At 38.4% G+C, this 18,797-nt stretch overlaps 1 protein-coding gene across 3 annotated transcripts; it reads right to left on the bottom strand.

Moving 5' to 3' along the window:
* Positions 1-6: 6 nt before the first annotated feature.
* blzf1 (basic leucine zipper nuclear factor 1) lies at positions 7-18,770 on the bottom strand. 3 transcript variants are annotated; one of them, XM_052015067.1, is made up of 7 exons: positions 18,665-18,770; positions 13,965-14,042; positions 10,341-10,753; positions 9,840-10,039; positions 8,154-8,282; positions 7,327-7,546; positions 7-2,482 (listed from the first exon to the last, which is right to left on the bottom strand). In XM_052015067.1, exons 2-7 carry the CDS (start codon positions 13,993-13,995, stop codon positions 2,297-2,299), a joined length of 1,179 nt encoding a protein of 392 aa, XP_051871027.1. In that variant the 5' UTR covers positions 13,996-14,042; positions 18,665-18,770; the 3' UTR covers positions 7-2,296. The 3 variants fall into 3 exon arrangements, with proteins under 3 accessions (XP_051871027.1, XP_051871026.1, XP_051871025.1); XM_052015066.1 differs by lacking the exon at positions 18,665-18,770 and adding an exon at positions 18,487-18,617; XM_052015065.1 differs by lacking the exon at positions 18,665-18,770 and adding an exon at positions 18,464-18,534.
* Between the last annotated feature and the right edge of the window lie 27 nt (positions 18,771-18,797).

Here is an 18,797-nt window from a genome sequence, read left to right as displayed (position 1 = left end):
CTTCTGGAGAGCACCTGGCTTTAAATTTGAATAATGCACAAGATTTAGTTTCAGTTTTGGTCTCTGATGCCAAGAATTTAAATAATAAATCAGAAATAATCATGTAGATCATTAATAATTTCACTGTCAAAATTTATGCATCAGTCCTAGGCTGTTTAAAAGAAATTAAAGGCTGCCAGAGTGCTGTAAAAACAATAATCTATTCACAATATGTTCCAAATATGCTGTTCTAGTATCAGTTAATACATTCTTTGGCAAAAGGCCAAACTACCTTGCTTTGCTGACATTATTTCGTTCAATATGGTGATGATAAACGTTAAGATTTATTGGTGTGATTTTCTACTAGTAAATAAATCTTACTAGCAAGATTTTCAGGGTGCAAGGTAAATAAAGATCAAAAAGAGCAGAATTTTCAGTTTTCAGTGGGGCACAAGTAGAAGGATAATCAACTCCACTGTATCTTTCCCCAGTGGAGGGAGTATAAGAGATAGCCAGTTTAAGTTGAAACTTTAAAACTTAGAACTTAGCACAGAAGACGATTTTACATGTTAACAGGAGAGCAATTCATTCAATGCTTAGCTTATTCTAATCTTAGAGAACATTTAACTGGAACAAAATTAAGGGTTATTGCTTTTAAGGTCAGAGGCTGGGAGTCCTGCAGTGAATGATTCACTGTAACTCACCACCTTCCTACTTCAGCTCCAACAATACTCAAGCAACCCAACACCATCCAGAACAAAGCAGTCACTTGAGAGGTAGACTACACACCACCTTAAATATACAATCCCTTCATGTGTGGCCCATTGTGGTACAGGGAGTACCATTTACAAGAAAAACATTAACAACTTGCCATGGGTTCTTTTACAGAACCTCCCAAACACTAGCTACCAGCTACAAATTAGGGAGCAGGTGCATGGAAACACTATCAGCACCACCCACACTCCTGGTCCCTTCAGCATTGCTAAGTCAAATCATGGAATTCCCCATCAATTGTGGAAGTAACTTCACTACAGGGACTGAGGTGGTTTAAGATGACAAGTGATCATCACCTTTGCAAGACTATGTAGTGACAATAAATGCAGGCCTTGCTAATAATGGCATTTCCCTGGAATTAATAGGACATGATTCAGCTCCATCCATTTTACGTACATATGTTTTGTATGCAGCATGTGAATGATGGTCTATATTCAACTAATAATTTCCTTTAATCAAAATAAAGCCAATTATGCTGATTATCTATTTAGAATCTGCTTGGAGCCTCTAACTGCTTTAAGGATAATTCTTTTGATTTGATCTCCTCAACCAAGCATATTTCGTGATTTGTGCCAACTAGCAAACAAGTAATTATTGAATTTCCCTCAAAAACATTGCTAAAATATCCATTAAAACAAAATTACTTATATGATTGCTGAGGAATAGAACATAAACACTGATTTTAGGCATTGGGGTTTGGTAGATCAAACAACTCATTAAGTCTCTCTGCACCTACTCCTATTGCCTTGCTCTTTCTACAGATTGTATTCCTTCTTTGCATATTACTTATTATATCATGGGATTCTCTTTCTTGTCATTTGAAGTGAAGTACTGCATATCCTAAAGCACAAAAACAAATCATTCAAAATTCTTCTCTTTGTACCATAATTACAAATCTGCAGTCTCTAGTTATCAACCTTTGCTACAACATTACTAACTGGGGCATAAATGGTTACCATTTGTTAGATTTCAAACATACAATGGTACATTTAATGAAATAAAAAATAAAGAATGCAGGAACACAGATTATACAGCAGATTGCAAGAATTTATCTGAAACATACACATATTTCACTACAAAATTGAAGATTCTCTTGATTCATAAGCAACTTCAAAGGAAATGCACTGACCTAAATGGACCTTAAGTAACCGTTTCCTAAGTGTGAATTAAGACAGTTATCATTGCTGCTACAACTGTATCAGGAACATATGCAGATAAATACTGCTTGTACGCTCATCTTTTTGACTCTATATAAAAATAGACATTAAAAATAAATACATCATAATTTTCATTATAATTAAATGAACCTCAAGGCAAAGGTTCAGGTAATATAGAGAAAATAAGAATGAGAATAGAATAGAATATTGTGCTGCTTATAATGCACACATACTTGACTTCAATATATAACTAATATTTGTAAATAAGCTCATCTTAAGCAAATATCCAAGTTTGATTGCTTCAAAGTACTCAAGTAGTTGACAAGAAAAAGTAGTAATTATAGCCATCCTTTTCTATAATACAATCATTTCATTAAAAAGCTATTTCACAGGACTGTCAATTCTCCTGTGCAATGGTTGCAACAATTAAATGTGATATTTTCGTATCTGGTATATGGATGAAATCGTCCAATGTTCTTTTTATTAGAGAGGAACGAGGCTGGGGACGTATCACAGAATGGCATATCTGCTGTTCCTTTACTATACAGCGTAGGATCCAACATCTTTAAAACCTGCAAATAGAAAAGGGATCTGAGCATTTTGAAATGTTAAGTCGACCAATATGTTTGCTTAATTCAGTCAATATTGCTCTAGGAACTTATTCTTTACCCCAGCCACTAGGTGCCTGCATAGGGAAAATATACTGATTTGTTTATTTACAGATTTCTTTGGTTGAAGGTTTAAATTGTTTCATCAATTTAAGTACCTAGAGTTTAGAGCAAGTGAAAGAATGGCATAGCTGCAAACCATCTGCTTTGGAATATCTGAGCAAGTTTATATCTTTGCAGACAAGAATATGTAATCTACAATTACACAGTAGGAACCTAGTGCAAAAAATAAACTGCTGGAGGAACTCAGCAGGTCGGGCAGCATCTGCGGAGGGAAATGACATTTCGGGTTGAGACCCGTCATCTGGACCGAAGAGTAGATGAGAAATAGCCAGTAGGAATCTAGGTACTTAATGAGTTCATTTATTATAGCTCTATTGTTAAAAAATTCACAAGGTACTTTATTAACTGCACATTCACTGAAATGGTTTGTAGCATTTGTAGATCTTGATCTTTCAAAAGCAGCTAAATAGGCCTTATATATCTTTACATAACATTAAAAACCATGATGGATGCAATGATAGAACCAGTAATAAGATGGGCATTGCTTCAATCAGAAACATAATCAAATGGAATTAAAGTTTGGGTGAAAAGTTTGGTGTGGACCTCGTGGGCCGAAGGGGCCATCCCTGTGCTATACAACACTAAGACTCAATAGCAAAAAGATGAAACAAAGTTAATCAAAGTTACTTGCTTATTAACATGAGCTCATGTGTACCAGAAGCACAACTTGTATAACTGGACTGAGTGTTAGTTTGCCTGAAAACTCAAGATGGTGAAAACAGTTTTTAATATATTACACTCCTAGCTATAATATTATTAGATTTCCAAATTAGTGCCAAATTTGGTCAGTATTAAACATTTTAATTGGTATATTCTCTTCAATTTATCACTGCAAGTAGAAAGCACAGTTTCTCCATAATGTAGTTATGTTATTTGTAGTAATAGAAGAAAATATATCCATATCTTCATTGGGAACATCTGTGTCATCAGTACCTTTTGCTTTGGTGATCATGGCGTTCATGCAAGATTTTTAGTAAAAGTACCGGAAAAGCTCAGCAACTTTGAGCAACACACAGAGGACAAATGAAAATTCAGGACAGAAGAAAATCCTGTCATGCATACCTAGAATTCTTGAGAAGTTGTTTTTATGCTGTTTAATTGTTAATAGACATAACTTTTATATAATTATGCATGAGACTTCTGGAATTCACCAAATTTATGGGCTTCATATTGGTATTTAATTGGCTTAATCCATTATCTATGCCATTTCAAACAAAATTAGGCGGTTGGCAGGGGATATCAAATCCAGTAAGCAAACCTTAATTATGTCGCTCAATAAAGAAAATGTATCTGCCAAGTGGACAGGTAAGATTATTGAATTTATGGATTACAAATTTGGAGGAAACTCAAATGCATTCAGCAATTAATCGACAAGTGATGGTCAAGAAGAAACAGTTAAATTTTAATAATCATTTCTAAAGGGGAATGATCCTGGATAAATTCTTTAACATGCAGGCTAACTGCCAAATAAGAGATGATGGAGTATAAGCTGCTATTGCACAATTGATAATTTGGATGACCACTGCCTTCTCTATACCCATTCTTTCAAAGCTATCCATTCCTGGATGGGTAACAAAACAGTCAAACAAGTGAAAGAATCCCATTATTCTCAATTATTGCCTGGAATATTCAACAACAATTTATATTCCTACAGCAATTTTAGTGCTGAAGAAAAGTGCTTGGTATTTCTCAGAAGCATTGTCAGGCAAATATGAAAAGAGCCAAGGGAGAAATTAAGACAGAAAACTTACAAGCATAGCAAAGTGAGTTTTGTGAAAAGCAGAAAGGGAGATGGCGCAGTATAATGGTCCAAGGTCTGAACGGCAGAATGCAAAGTATTAATCATTCATTGAAGAGGAAGGGTTCAGAGTTGGAAGAACACAATATAATCCAAGAGTTGTATGGCTGGAAGCAAGTTGAGGGATGAAGACAAGGATTTGAAACATAAGGGTTAGAAATTAAGAAAAGGAGCTAATAGCCAATATAGGTCAAAAGCATTCAGGGCAAAGGAATGGAATGGGATAGTATGCATGCAACAGGATTTTGGATGATCTGGTTTAGGGAAGATTGATGTGAGGAGGACAGATGGAAGAACTTTGGAATAATTGGGGTTTGAAAGTAGCAGGATTTTAATCAGCAGGTGCATTGAGTAATGGTGAAGGCAGGAAACGTTAGAAGGGGATAGTTTTTGTATTTGAAAGCTGAGCCTGGGAATGAAACAGGATGCTGAGAATACAAACAGTCTTTTTCAACCTCAGCGTATTTTACTATCTGTAGACCATTGACCCTGTCCTGATCCCTCTAACTTGGGGCCATTTGGCACTGGGGCCCCATCAGGTTAGACCATTCCATGAGGGTCTCGAACCCACTGTAAAGCACCAGTTCCCCCTTCCTCATGCTGCCCCCCCCAACCCTGCCCCCTCTGTTTCCCTCACTTTTGTGCCAGAGATATTCAGGCTATTGACAGAAACCAAGTGAAGGCAGTCTAATTACATGCAAAATTGAAAAGCGGCATTGGAGCATGGTGTGATTGTCAATGTCAAAGGCTGCAATAAGCAAAAGGACAAAAGAAAGTTGTGCATCACCAGAAGCTTATGACTTTTATGACTCTTATGAAATTTATGACTTCCATCAGTCTTTTCAATGATAGGACATGGGCAAAAACCTAATTGGAGAAATTCAAAATTGAATTTCTATACAGGAGGGCAGGGATTTGTGAGATGACAGATAATATTAGGAAGATTAGAGATTGGGATGAGTCTGCAAGGATGGATGGGGTAGGTATATTTTTCTTATACAAAATAGCGGTGGTGACGATAGATTTGAAAGGTGGCAGTGTTTTGGGACAGGACAGGGCACTTGGGTATTTACAGTACTTGAAAAAGGAACTGCTTACAATGCATTAGCAAGAGAGGAATTTTGAGTTTGGAGAGAACATTGTTATGAACTAGGTTACTATTGGGGAATGTCCCTTTAAGACATAGCACAATAGAGTGTGTGTGTGTGTGTGTGTGTGTGTGTGTGTGTGGGGCGTGATGACGACAACAAGAGATAAGGATGTGATGACGTTTTGGAGCAGACAGTCAGAGAGGAGGGGAGGGAGAGGGAGGAGGGGGGAGGGGGGGAGGGGGGAGAGGGGGAGAGGGGGAGAGGGGGAGAGGGGGAGAGGGGGAGAGGGGGAGAGGGGGAGAGGGGGAGAGGGGGAGAGGGGGAGAGGGGGAGAGGGGGAGGGAGAGAGAGACACACAAACACCAGCCTGCTGGTCTCTGTATTGATGGATGAAAAACAATGACAGTGTCTGTCACTACAATCCACGTTGTTATGGACTCAGTGAAAGTCCCTTTAAGATAGAGAGTGTGTGTGTGTGGGGCATGCTTACGTCAATAGAAGATAAAGGACGTAATGACGTTGTTGAAGAAGGCAGAAGAAGAAGGAGAGAGAGAGAGAAGGGAGAGAGACACCAGCCTGCTTGTTTTCTCTATCGATGGATGAGAAACAATAACTGTGTTTGCCACTGAAATCCATGTATGGAAGTTGGAAGTAATCCGGTGGAGTTCACTTTGTTGCTGACCTGTAGAAGGAAACAGGTATTTGTGTGTGGACGACCACGGTTCGGATGCTTTTCGGGGTGAGGAAGTCACTACCGAGTAAACACTGAAGTGTCGTTTGGGTTCCATCGTGAAACATTTGGATTTCGTATGTACTCTCTCTATGTTTTTCTACATCTACATCTTATCTTCAGACAACGGTGGTTGTTGAAGAAGCCCTTGCTCATGTTTCACCTTATGGCTTGCGGAACTGAACTTTAAGAACCATTCAGGAACTGGGAGTTTGGACTTTGTCACACACACACACACACACACACGAAGAGTTTAGTTTTGGGGTTAACGTTCGAGGTTTAACATTCTTGAATTCTAACATACTAACATTTTTACTTTTATTTTACGTATTATCATAAGTAGTGATTAATAAAATAGTTTTTAACACTAAATCATGCTCAGTGTGTTTCTTTTGTTGCTGGTTCGTGACAACGTATGGAGCTTTGGAATAATTCAGTGGAGTCCACTTTGTCATTAACCTGTAGAAGGAAACAGGTATTTGTGTGGACAGCCACGTCTCGAATGCCTTTCGGGGTGGCAGATACTTCGGAACAAAGGAATGGAGATAATCAATGATTGAGGTGTCGTATGAGTTCCACCGTGGAACATTTGGATTTTGTAATTACTCTCTATTCTCTCTCTACATTTCCTCTTCAGTCAACGGTGGTTTTGCAGATGCCTTTGCTCACGTTTCACCTTACGGCTTGCTGAACTGAACTTTGAGAACTATTCCTGGACTTGGAGTTTGGGAATTTGCCACACGCATACTGAGTTTAGTTTTTGGGGTTAATGTTTAAGATCTAACATTCTAACATTTTTACTTTTATTTTTCTTATTGTCATAAGCAGTTATTAATAAAATAGTTTTTAACACTTATACATGAGTCGGTGTTTCTTTTGTTGCTGGTACGTGACAACATAAAGGAAAACCAATGAGAAACTAGAGAAAGATGTGGGTTTAGGGTTGGGGTGGGATTTGGATGCTTTAGCATTGACTCAGTTTGGTTACCAAGTATGTGGTTAAAAATCAATGTTTTGCTATCTTCAAGAAGACACCATGTTATGACTTTCCCATGCAATACTATACCTTTTCAGCCATTTTTTCAGCAGGTGTGCTGGAGAATTCAATTTGTTGGTTAGTCTTCTGTGGATTACTTATACTTAGTTTTCCAAGAAGGTGGCAATTTACAGCCTCAGCTAACTTATGAGTGGCAGAAGCAAGTTCTGCTGTCGTGAATGGTTGGGCACTAGGGTAGTAGGTTTGTTGCCGGCCCCACTGCAGCGATACCAAGAGCTCCTCAAGGAATCTGAGAAGGATAATAAAAATGGATTACTCGAAGCAGAACTAACCTATACAATTTGAACACTTTAGTTAACTGCAATGTTTATCCAAGTGATCAATACTTATAGAATCAGAATTGCTGGTACAAAATATGCATCTTAAAACAGCCTTTCTCAGACTCACAGATCTCCAGGGATTAACTCTGTTACATCTATAATCAACCATATAAATCTTTAGTGATCTAGCACACTGAAAAACTAGAATCAAATGTTTACTTTAACAAGTTGGAATCACTTCTACAATAAACATTGCAAGTGCATGGAAAATAAATACTGGGCAAAACAATATCATAATAATTGAGATAAAGTTGGTAAAATGCAAAATTTCTAATTTGCATTAATCTAAATGATTTAATCTAAACAAATGTTTGTCAATCATGATAAAAATGAGGTATTCCTGAGACTTAAGTACCTATCAATATTAGGGCACTACTCAGCGATAATTTGCTTGACTTAAGTCAATTGCTTCCCTATGAATGTTGGAATTTCTTTGTAACTGTTGGCAGCTTAAGGGTTGACAGGTTATTGCTTAATTGATAAAGTGTGATCAGATGCTCCAGGATAAAAGCATACCTATGGGAGTCAACCATATCCTGACGAAATTGTTCACGTTCAATGAGAAGATCCTGTATGGCACTTTGAGCTTCTCTAATTTGACGCTGCAATGATGTCCTGGAATGGGACAGCTCATCAGCCATTACTCTGAGAGGGAAGTTGACCAAAATAACATTTTATTCATAAAATTACAACATATTAGTTTTTATAATTTGAGTTAATAAGTATTTAAGAAATTAGAACCAAGACACACTTTACATCAAATAGAGTAATGTTAAAAAAATAACCTCTGAAGCTATAGTACAGTTTTTGACAATAAAAATGAATGCAATTTCTTGAAAACACTGAAATGCTAGCAAAAATATTAAGGAATAAAGTTCAATCAGCATTTCAAAAATAAATCTACTTTGTTTTACTTACTTCAAGTATATGCCATACTGTGCACGAAATATTTTGAACCATTAGGGAATGCCAAGGTTTGTTACATGTGGTTGAATTATCACAATGCTCTTATACACAGAAGGTACTGAACACAAATAAGCCATTTGCCCCAACTAGTCCAAGCTGACATTTACACAACACTTGAGCTTCTAATCCTTCTTCATTCAACCGTGGTAGCAGTCTGCCAGCTCCGTTATTTACTTCTTCTTAAATCCATCTGTATTACTTGCCTCAATACTCCATGCACTCTCAATGAAGAAGGAAATTTCTTCTGAATTCCCAGTAATTTCTTGATATCTATTTTGTTTTAGTGACTTCACTTTTGCTCCTCCCCAATGGTGAAAATACACTTTCTGTAACTCTTAATAGGTGACCCCTCAGCCTTCTTTGCTCAAAAGAAATCAGACCTGAACATTTTAAACCCTTAAAATTCCTAGAAATGAGAAAGAAATTACTGGCATAGTAAAAACATTCTTGGCTTACTCATTGTTACCTTATGTCTATTCCTACATTTCTGGTATCAAACTTTTAAATCTTTTTTGCCAAAACTTTCATATGCCTTTTATAAAATAGTAACCAATATTCCAATTGTGGTCTAATAATGGTTTAGAATAACTTGACTTTTCTCAGTCCAATCCCTCTAGAAATAAACTGCAGTGCTGGATTTGCCTTTGCTTTGGCCCCATTAAATTCCACTCCGAGATCTATTTCCAAGTAACACGTGGCCTCCTTACTTTTCCTCACTAAAATCTAATAGCTCTAAAAAAAACATCTATGCTGAAATCCATTTTCCATTTATAAGCAGCATTTACCTGAAAGTATTAAAAAAAATCTGATTTTGATTCAAGCAGCTAAATTGTTAACATAAATTGTCACAGCAGTAATTTTCATGAAACTGCATCCAGAGTGGACATTTTAACTATTGGGAATGACTTAACAGAACACAAGCAGATATTTGTTGTACTTTTTTGATATATACACAGAATATATAAATTTAGGTTAAGAAAAGCTAAAAGTTTCAAACATAAGAATTTTCCATTGAGTAGTGTCTTAGTATCTCTAGTCAGTGTTGCTAAATCAATTTTTCCAAGTTTTGGAAGCAAATGATGCAATTGGAACTATATAGTACTTTCAGTGTCATTAATCAGGGATGAACTTCTAGGCACAGAAATGGAGATGACAAGAGGAATTAGAAGTGTGGAAGCAAAAGTATATTGTTCGTTTTAGACAAGGTTAGGAAAATAAATGTTGTAGGCTAGTAACCTGCTAGCGAGAAACTTGCTTCGCCACACATCACACTGTATGGTCATCCTCTCCAGCTGCTCGGAAAGTTGAGCCAAGTTTTGGCTCAAAGTCTCATTTTCCAAGATTAGTTGATTTTTTTCACGAGCCATGCGCTCAAAATGATATTGAAGATCATCGCCAACAGATGCCACAAGTAATTTTTTCAGCTCACGATTCACCTGGAATAAAGAGCAACTGTAAAGATTTTATGTACCCAAAAGATCCTATTGCTGCTCATCCTCCAGAGTTAATTTCATAGATTTCAATCTGTTGTTTCTCCTTATTTTCTAACCACAATTCTCAGTTTTGACAAGTTTTCTCAGTTGTTCCTCCAACCCCCACCCACTATAATGATGACAGGACTTGCTGTATATACTTCTAGCAATTTGTTTCATGGTTTTTTTGGTCAGAAAAAAATGACAGGCTTGAGAGATTCGTGCAAATCCAAGACCAGAACATGTTAAAATTATGTCATCTCACCTCAGTCTGTACCCGGATTTGATTAGCAAGCCCTTCTTTATCCTGAAGGAGTTTTCTTTCCGAACACTGAGATTTTTCAATGGCAACTTTAAGTTCGGTCACCTCTTTCTTGAGTTCAATTGTATTTTCTAATTGACTTGACAATTCACCTTTATGGAAACCTGCAGAATCATTTAGCTTTATACTCTTTGCAGGAAGATCATGAAATACAGCAGCTTTGGGAACCACAATCCTAATGGCTTCTACTTCAACTGCTTGGCTTGGCTGAATTTTCCCAAGCTGAAGAACACCAGGCTTAGTTCGTTCCGCATGATGAGTTTTTTTATTTATTCCTGATGTATTTTCCACTGGTTTGGCTGGTTCCTCCATTTCCATTCCATCTCCAGGTCCACGGATGGATCGTACTATTGGAACTAAAATATTAAACAGAGAAACTTTAATACTGTTCAATACAAAACTAGATATATTAAAAAGGGGTAATAAAATGTTATTATTCTACTTGAACCAACATTAATCATCAGTAAACTGTGGCACCATTCAATCTAAGCACCAAATTACATGCACCAGATTTGAACTACTGCTTTAAAACCATGACTCACTAACATTCTTTCCTGGTACAAAATTATATATACAAAGCCCATGGTTATATCCCCACATTTACTTCTTTCCCGGATAATTATAAACTTATTGTTTAAATGGGACAATTTCTACAAGTTCTCCAGATGGATTGTGATTCAGACTATAGACGTTTTGTTAATTTCAGCTATACAATAACTGGATGTCCTCCTGTAGCGGTTAGCGTAACGCTATTACAGTGCCAGCGACCCGGGTTCAATTCCCGCCACTGTCTGTAAGGAGCTTGTAAGTTCTCCCCGTGTGTCTGCGTGGGTTTCCTCTGGATGCTCCGGTTTCTTCCTATATTCCAAAGACATACAGGTTAGGAGCTGTGGGCATGCTATGTTGGCGCTGGAAGAGTGGCGACACTTGCGGGCTGCCCCCAGCACATTCTCAGTAATGCAAGAAGATGCATTTCACTGTGTGTTTCGATGTACATGTGACTACTAAATATCTTATCTTCACAGTACTGAATATGATTACTGAGTTTAAATTAATAATAATTCAATATGTATCTAAATCATAAGGCCCAGCCAAACAAATTTCCTATGTCCTACAATACAAGATACTACACCTTAGAAGTACTTTATTGGTTGTAAAGTACTTCTAAGTATTTCCCAGAAAGGAAACATACAAACAGTTTTCCTTTATTTACAGTGCCATGCAAAAGTTTGGGCACCCCTGGTCAAAATTTTTGTTACTGTGAATAGTTAAGTGAGTAGAAGATGAACTGATCTCCAAAAGTCATAAAGTTAAAGACGAAACATTCTTTTCAACATTAAGCAAGATTAGTGTATTATTTTTGTTTTGTACAATTTTAGAGTGGGAAAAACAAGAAAGGAGCACCATGCAAAAGTTTTGGCACCCCAAGAGATTTGAGCTCTCAGATAACTTTTACCAAGGTCTCAGACCTTCACTAGCTTTTTAGGGCTATGGCTTGTTCACAGTCATCATTAGGAAAGGCCAGGTGATGCAACTTCCAAAGCTTTATAAATACCCTGACTCCTCAAACCTTGTCCCAACAATAAGCAGTCATGGGCTCCTCTAAGCAGCTGCCTAGTGCTATGAAAATTAAAATAAATGATGCCCAGAAAGCAGGAGAAGGCTATAAGAAGATAGCAAAGCGTTTTCAGGTAGCCGTTTCCTCAGTTTGTAATGTAATTAAGAAATGGCAGTTAACAGGAACGGTGGAGGTCGAGTTGAGTTCTAGAAGACCAAGAAAACTTTCCGAGAGAACTGCTCGTAGTATTGCTAGAACGGCAAATCAAAAACCCCGTTTGACTGCAAAAGACCTTCAGGAAGATTTAGCAGACTCTGGAGCAGTGGTGCACTGTTTTACTGTGCAGCGACACCTGCACAAATATGACCTTCATGGAAGAGTCATCAGAAGAAAACCTTTCCTGCATCCTCACCACAAAATTCAGCGTCAGAAGTTTGCAAAGGAACATCTAAACAAGCCTGATGCATTTTGGAAACAAATCCTGTGGACTGATGAAGTTAAAATAGAACTTTTTGGCCGCAATGGGCCAAGGTATGTTTGGAGAAAAAAGGGTGCAGAATTTCATGAAAAGAACACCTCTCCAACTGTTAAGCACGGGGGTGAATCAATCATGCTTTGAGCTTGTGTTGCAGCCAGTGGCATGGGGAACATTTCACTGGTAGAGGGAAGAATGAATTCAATTAAATACCAGCAAATTCTGGAAGCAAACATCACACCATCTGTAAGAAAGCTGAAGATGAAAAGAGGATGGCTTCTACAACAGGGTAATGATCCTAAACACACCTCAAAATCCACAATGGACTACCTCAAGAGGCACAAGCTGAAGGTATTGCCATGGCCCTCGCAGTCCCCCGACCTAAACACCATCGAAAATCTGTGGATAGACCTCAAAAGAGCAGTGCATGCAAGACAGCCCAAGAATCTCACAGATCTAGAAGCCTTTTGCATGGAAGAATGGGCGAAAATCCCTCAAACAGGAATTGAAAGACTCTTAGCTGGCTACAGTAAGTGTTTACAAGCCATGATACCCGCTAAAGGGGGTGTTACTAAGTACTGACCGTGCAGGGTGCCCAAACTTTTGTTTCGGGCCCTTTTCCTTTTTTGTTATTTTGAAACTATAAAAGGCAAAAATAAAAAAGTAATCTTGCTTAAAATATTAAAGAAATGTGTCATCTTTAACCTTATACCTTTTGGAAATCAGGTCATCTTTTACTCACTTAGCTATTCACAGTAACAGAAATTTTGACAAGGGGTGCCCACACTTTTGCATGCCACTGTATATAGACTGCTATACATTTTTTCACCTTTTTCAGTCTGAAACATCAGAAGTTTGTTTTTGAAGCATTCGATTTCAACTAATATTAGCATAAACCAGTTTTATGGCAAATTGGAACTACAATGCAAGTCTTATTTCACAAGAAAGAGATGGCTTTGCATCATGCCTCTAATGTCAATAGAGACTTTTTTTAAATTAAAAAGCAAAGCTTAGTTACTTCTGAAGTTCACAACTGAAGCAACAGATCCTATAAACAGGAATGAAACGATTTATTTAAGTAATATTGGTTGAACTTTAAACGTGGTCTGATGGAAATCTTAGCCCATAGATTTCTGACTCAGAAGGTACTGAGCCAGAAATCTTAGCCCATAGATTTCTGACTCAGAAGGTACTGAGCCAAAGCTGATGCATGGCAAAAGATTGTATGGAAGTGACATCATGGCTTTCTGAATATTCTTAACCTATCTTGTTTGAAACAGTTCTATTTCAGTTTGTCCCTTCATTTAAAGAAGCATTGTTCCAGAAGTGTACATGTCATATTACAATGTAAACTACATTAAAATGTAAACTGTGCTTCTAATACAAAATAAATAAAGGTCAGGAGATGAGTGGCAAATATGGATACCATGAACTAACGATATACTCATACGCCTAATTCATTGCTACAACTTTTAATACAAATAAACTAAACTGATTTGGAAAGAATTTCAAAATCATGTAATTATTAAAATACCTTTATTCTCCATTTTGATATCTGTTGTCATATTTTCAAAACTGTAGTGGATCTTAAGTCACTGTCACTAATTTTCATCTGGGGAAAAAAAGAGAGGATTACTTATCAGACACTGCCAGATCAGCACAAACCCCATGATATAGTAAATCACTGTAAATAACACAAATATATTGCAACTATTTGGTGAGTAATAAACAGAACTATATGCCACATGGACAATATAACAAAGAAACTCAGGTTTAATGCAGACAATTGCAAGATACAAAATTTCTATTAGAAAAATAAGGAAAAGAAATATTCACCAAACCTTAATCCTTAAAAGGATCGATAGTTCTGTTATACAAACCTTTAAAATTGGCAACACGAGTATATGTAGCTGTGAAAGCAAGTGTGACTCCAGGTCCATAAATTAATAAAAAGAGAATTAAATACAAAGATACAGAGGCACAGCTAGTAGATGTGCTGCCTCACATCTCCAGTCCGGAGTTCTGGTGCTATCTCTGTGCAATCTGCACATTTTCCATGACTGCATGCTATTCTTCCCATATCCCAAAGAGGTGCAGGTTTCATGAGTGGTGGAATCTACAGGCAGTTGATGTGAACATGAGGATGACAAAATGGGAGTAGTAAAGTGACATGCTTGATGATTGGCGCAGACTTAATAGGCCAAGGGGCCTATTTCCACGTCGTATGATGCCATGACTAACTATACAGAAAATTGGTTAAGTCATAGTTGGAATATGGTATCCACATTGTGTCACCCTACTATAAGCAGGGTTTTCAGTTCATTAGGAAGCTATAGAAAATAGTTCATTTTTGACATCAAGAATAAAATTCTTTGGGTATGAAGAGAAACTAAAGAAATTGGGCCCTTCCCCTCAGGATGTCCAAATGGAATTTTTCCAAATTATGAAGGATTTTGATTAAGTAAATCAGAAAGAACTATTTCCATTGTTTGGCAGGTTGCTAGTTTCCACCAAAAGGAGAGAGAGATTAGAAATATTCTAATGAAAACTGTTGCTCAGAAAGGATTGTCCCACCAGGTTGTGGATACAAAACTCAGTATTTTCAAAGGAAGAAAATAAAGATTTGAAAAATAGGTCATAATAGTTTCTTTCTAAAAGCTGTACTGAAAGTAATAGACCAAATGGCAATCATTTATGTAAAACCTATGATTATATCAAACTGTTTTTTTTCCAAAATAAGAAGCAGAAACAATCCAACTAATAGAACTAGAATGTCAAAACAGACGACAAAATATAAAAGTATATACATTTCAAAGCAATTGACTACAATTAGCTTCTAAAACAATAGAAAATCCAGTCATCTCCTTAGCCGTTCAACTATCGGTTTATTATTGTCACTTGTACCGAGGTAAGGTAAAAAAAAATTGACTTGCATACCAATCGTACGGGTCAATTCATTACACAGTGCATTGAGGTAGTACAGGTAAAAACAATAACACTACAGAGTTAAGTGTCACAGCTACAGAGAAAGTGCAGTGCTGGTAGACAATAAGGTGCAAGGTCACAAGGTAGATTGTGAGGTCAGAATCCATCTCATGGTATAAAGGAACCGTTCAATAGTCTTATCACAGTGGGATAGAAGCTGTCCTTGAGCCTGGTGGTACGTGCCCTCAGGATCCTGTATCTTCTACCTGATGGAAGAGGAGAGAAGACAGAATGACCCGGGTGGATGGGGTCTTTGATTATGCTGGCTGCTTTGCCAAGGCAGTGAGAGGTAAAGACAGAGTCCAAGGAAGGGAGGCTGGTTTCCGTGATGTGCTGGGCTCTGTCTACAACTCTCTGCAGTTTCTTGCGGTCCTGGGCAGAGCAGTTGCCGTACCAAGCCACGATACATCCAGATAGGATGCTTTCTATGGTGCATTGATAAAAGTTGGTGTCAAAGGGGACAGACAAAATTTCTTTAGCCTCCTGAAGAAGTAGAGGCGCTGGTAAGCTTTCTTGGCTGTGGCATCTACGTGATTTGACTAGGATAGGCTATTGGTGATGTTTACTCCAAGGAACTTGAAGCTCTCAACCCTGTCGACCTCAGCACTGTTGATGTAGACAGGTGCACGTACTCCATCCCCTTTCCTGAAGTCAATGACTAGCTCTTTTGTTTTGTTGACATTGAGGGAAAGGTTGTTGTCATGACACCATGCCACTAAGCTCGCTATGTCCTTCCTGGACCCCGACTCATCGTTGGTTGAGATATGGCCTACGACGGTGGTATCATCTGCAAACTTGTAGATGGAGTTAGAGCAGAATCTGGCACACAGTCATGAGTATATAGGGAGTAGAGTAGAGGGCTGAGGACGCAGCCTTGTGGGGCACCAGTGTTGAGAATAATCGTGCTAGAGGTATTGCTGCTTATCTTCAATGATTGCAGTCTGTTGGTCAGAAAGTCAAGGATCCAGTAACAGAGGGAGGTGTTGAGTCCCAGGTCTTGGAGTTTGGTGATGACTTTGCTTGGAATTATAGTATTGAAGGCAGAGCTGTATTCAATAAACAATAGTCTAACGTAGCTAACTATTTGGAAGCATTGTCCTTGTATGGAATTGATGGGATCGATGGCAAATTACAGAACCCTGGTTAGGAAATTGGCTGACTGACAAGAGATAGTGAATGGGGATAATAGGGAGATATTCAAACCGGCAGGATGTAACTTGTGGTGTCTGGTATGAATCAGTGTTGGGAGAGGGAGAAGTGCACAAACCAGAATCAAATGTATCAATGCAACCCTTTATTCCCTTCTTCCTCAAATGCTTTTCTAGTTTCCCCATAAATGTGATCATACTATTTACCTCAGCACTTCAGATGTGCTTTTAGCAATGCTCTATGCAACAGAGTCATAATGCCTCTACTTTTGTATTCACTTCTAGCAAAAATGATAACATTCCTCAGCCAAACCCTGCAAGGCTTCTAGTCTTGCAGCTCTTTGGGGAAAGGAGCTTCTTTTAAATTCCCTATTGGATTATTTTGTGACCGTCTTAAAACAATGATCTCTAGTTATGCTCTTCCCCACAAATGAAAACATTCTCTCTCCGCATCCATTCTAGTAAATTTTAAAGACCTCTATTAGGTCAATCCTAAGTCTTCTTGAGGAGGAGGAGGCCTGGTCTATTCATCCTTTCTTGCCCGAATGCCCTCACAGTTCTGCACTTTCTTTAGTGCCCTATATCCTCCTCATACTATGGCAACAGAATGATATGCAATACTTTACGTGCAATCTCTCCAAGTTCTTAGGAGGTTTCACAGGATTGAGGACAACTTACCTCCACTTCAGTTGTGTGTGAGATTTTGTTTTTAAATGTGGGCTGGCCATTGCACACCATCCACCACATAGACTTGAAAGTGCAAGGTCTTGGTTGAATAGCAGAGGTCCAACGTGACTGGAAGCCAGCTTTTGCCTCTCAAACTGAGCTCACATGCGTAGTGGGCACACATTCTATGCATACATAAATCATGCACACACACTTTTCCTCTGCCCTCTCCCTTGCAAGTGCCCCACCCCAATTCACCCTCCCTCAGGCTCCCTACCTCCACCCCCTTTCCCCAAATCAGTTCTCTCACTTTCCCCTCCCTTCATTCACTTTATTTCTGCCCATTTCAAAGAAGGATGCACTGCACATGCTAGGGATCCTTTCTGCCTGTTGCAGGAGGGTAGAATTCATCCTGGGCACAGAACTGACAAGTCCACGTGCCTTGAAAACTTTAAATTACCAGAAATTCTGACTCAAATCCATTGAGTTCTCGGGTATGTTTATTACTCAAACCAAAGTTTGATACAGGTTTAGCATAATTCCCCTACTTTTTAAATTCTACTCCTCCAGAAATATACCATGGTTGCTTGGCTTACTTTATTTATGCACTTATTAACTTGTGGGACAAGTTTTAGAGATTGACATATTTGTACTCAGAGATCCTTTTGTTCCTCAACCATCTGGGCTTGTGCCTTCAAGAAATATGAAGAGAGTGGAACATGATATTAAAATAGACGGTCAGCTGTGATCATATTGACTGATACAAAGTGACCTACTTCTGCTCCTATACTCTATGCTTCTGTGTTTTCCAAATAATAATCTCTTTTCTTACTAAGATGTATTATTCTCCCTTCTATGCACAAACTTCACTTGTCAATAATTTTCCTATTTTGCAATGTACTCCCGAAGATAGATGGAAACATGAGATTCCAAGGAGGTATTAATAGATTGTGAAAGAGCAAATGTGGAGTCTACGGTCGATATCCTGAAAATATCAACACAGAGTCCTTCCTAAATATTGAGAAACTGAAAGTGGAGACCCAAAAACACTCAGAGGTCCATCCAGACAGACGGAATAAATGCCACAGACAACGGCAGAAAATAACGGAAGACCAGTGACCTCCTGGCCTTTCCCAGCAGTAGAAAGGGGTGACAGTTCAGCTATGTCTACACACCGCACAGACAGGCTGTAACATAACGCAGTACTTTACAGAAGAAGAAGAAAGCTCCGTACGTTAAACGGAAGCCTGGTCCCACCTCTCACTCCTGATCTGTATAAATTCTGAGTTCATTTTGCCCTGTTAGGGAAGCGAAATCACGGACACAGACAACAACATTCCGGTTACTTTACATTCTTATCACGTACAGAGATTTAATATTTATATTCCGAGAAGACATTACAACAAAAGCCTCCCCGGCCTCGGCCCTCACTCACCCACCCACCGACCGACCGACCAACGGCTCCGCCGCTGCGTGGACCAGACAACCGTCGGCAGCCACCGGAAACACTTCCGGTGTCACGCCAAGCAACCTCTGACCTCGGCACCCCCTCCCTCTAAAATGTAACT

This window comes from Pristis pectinata, chromosome 4, assembly GCF_009764475.1.
Source record: "Pristis pectinata isolate sPriPec2 chromosome 4, sPriPec2.1.pri, whole genome shotgun sequence".
Lineage (NCBI taxonomy): Eukaryota > Metazoa > Chordata > Chondrichthyes > Rhinopristiformes > Pristidae > Pristis > Pristis pectinata.
This window is presented reverse-complemented; position numbering and strand designations above follow the sequence as displayed.

Coding starts and splice junctions, on each gene's coding strand:
- blzf1 (XM_052015067.1), bottom strand. CDS start 13,995: ATGACAACAGATATCAAAATGGAGAATAAAG. Junction 10,040..10,340: donor AAATCCGGGTACAGACTGAG/GTGAGATGACAT, acceptor TCTTTATTCCAG/GTGAATCGTGAGCTGAAAAA. Junction 2,483..7,326: donor CTGAAAAAATGGCTGAAAAG/GTATAGTATTGC, acceptor TTCTATTTGCAG/GTTTTAAAGATGTTGGATCC.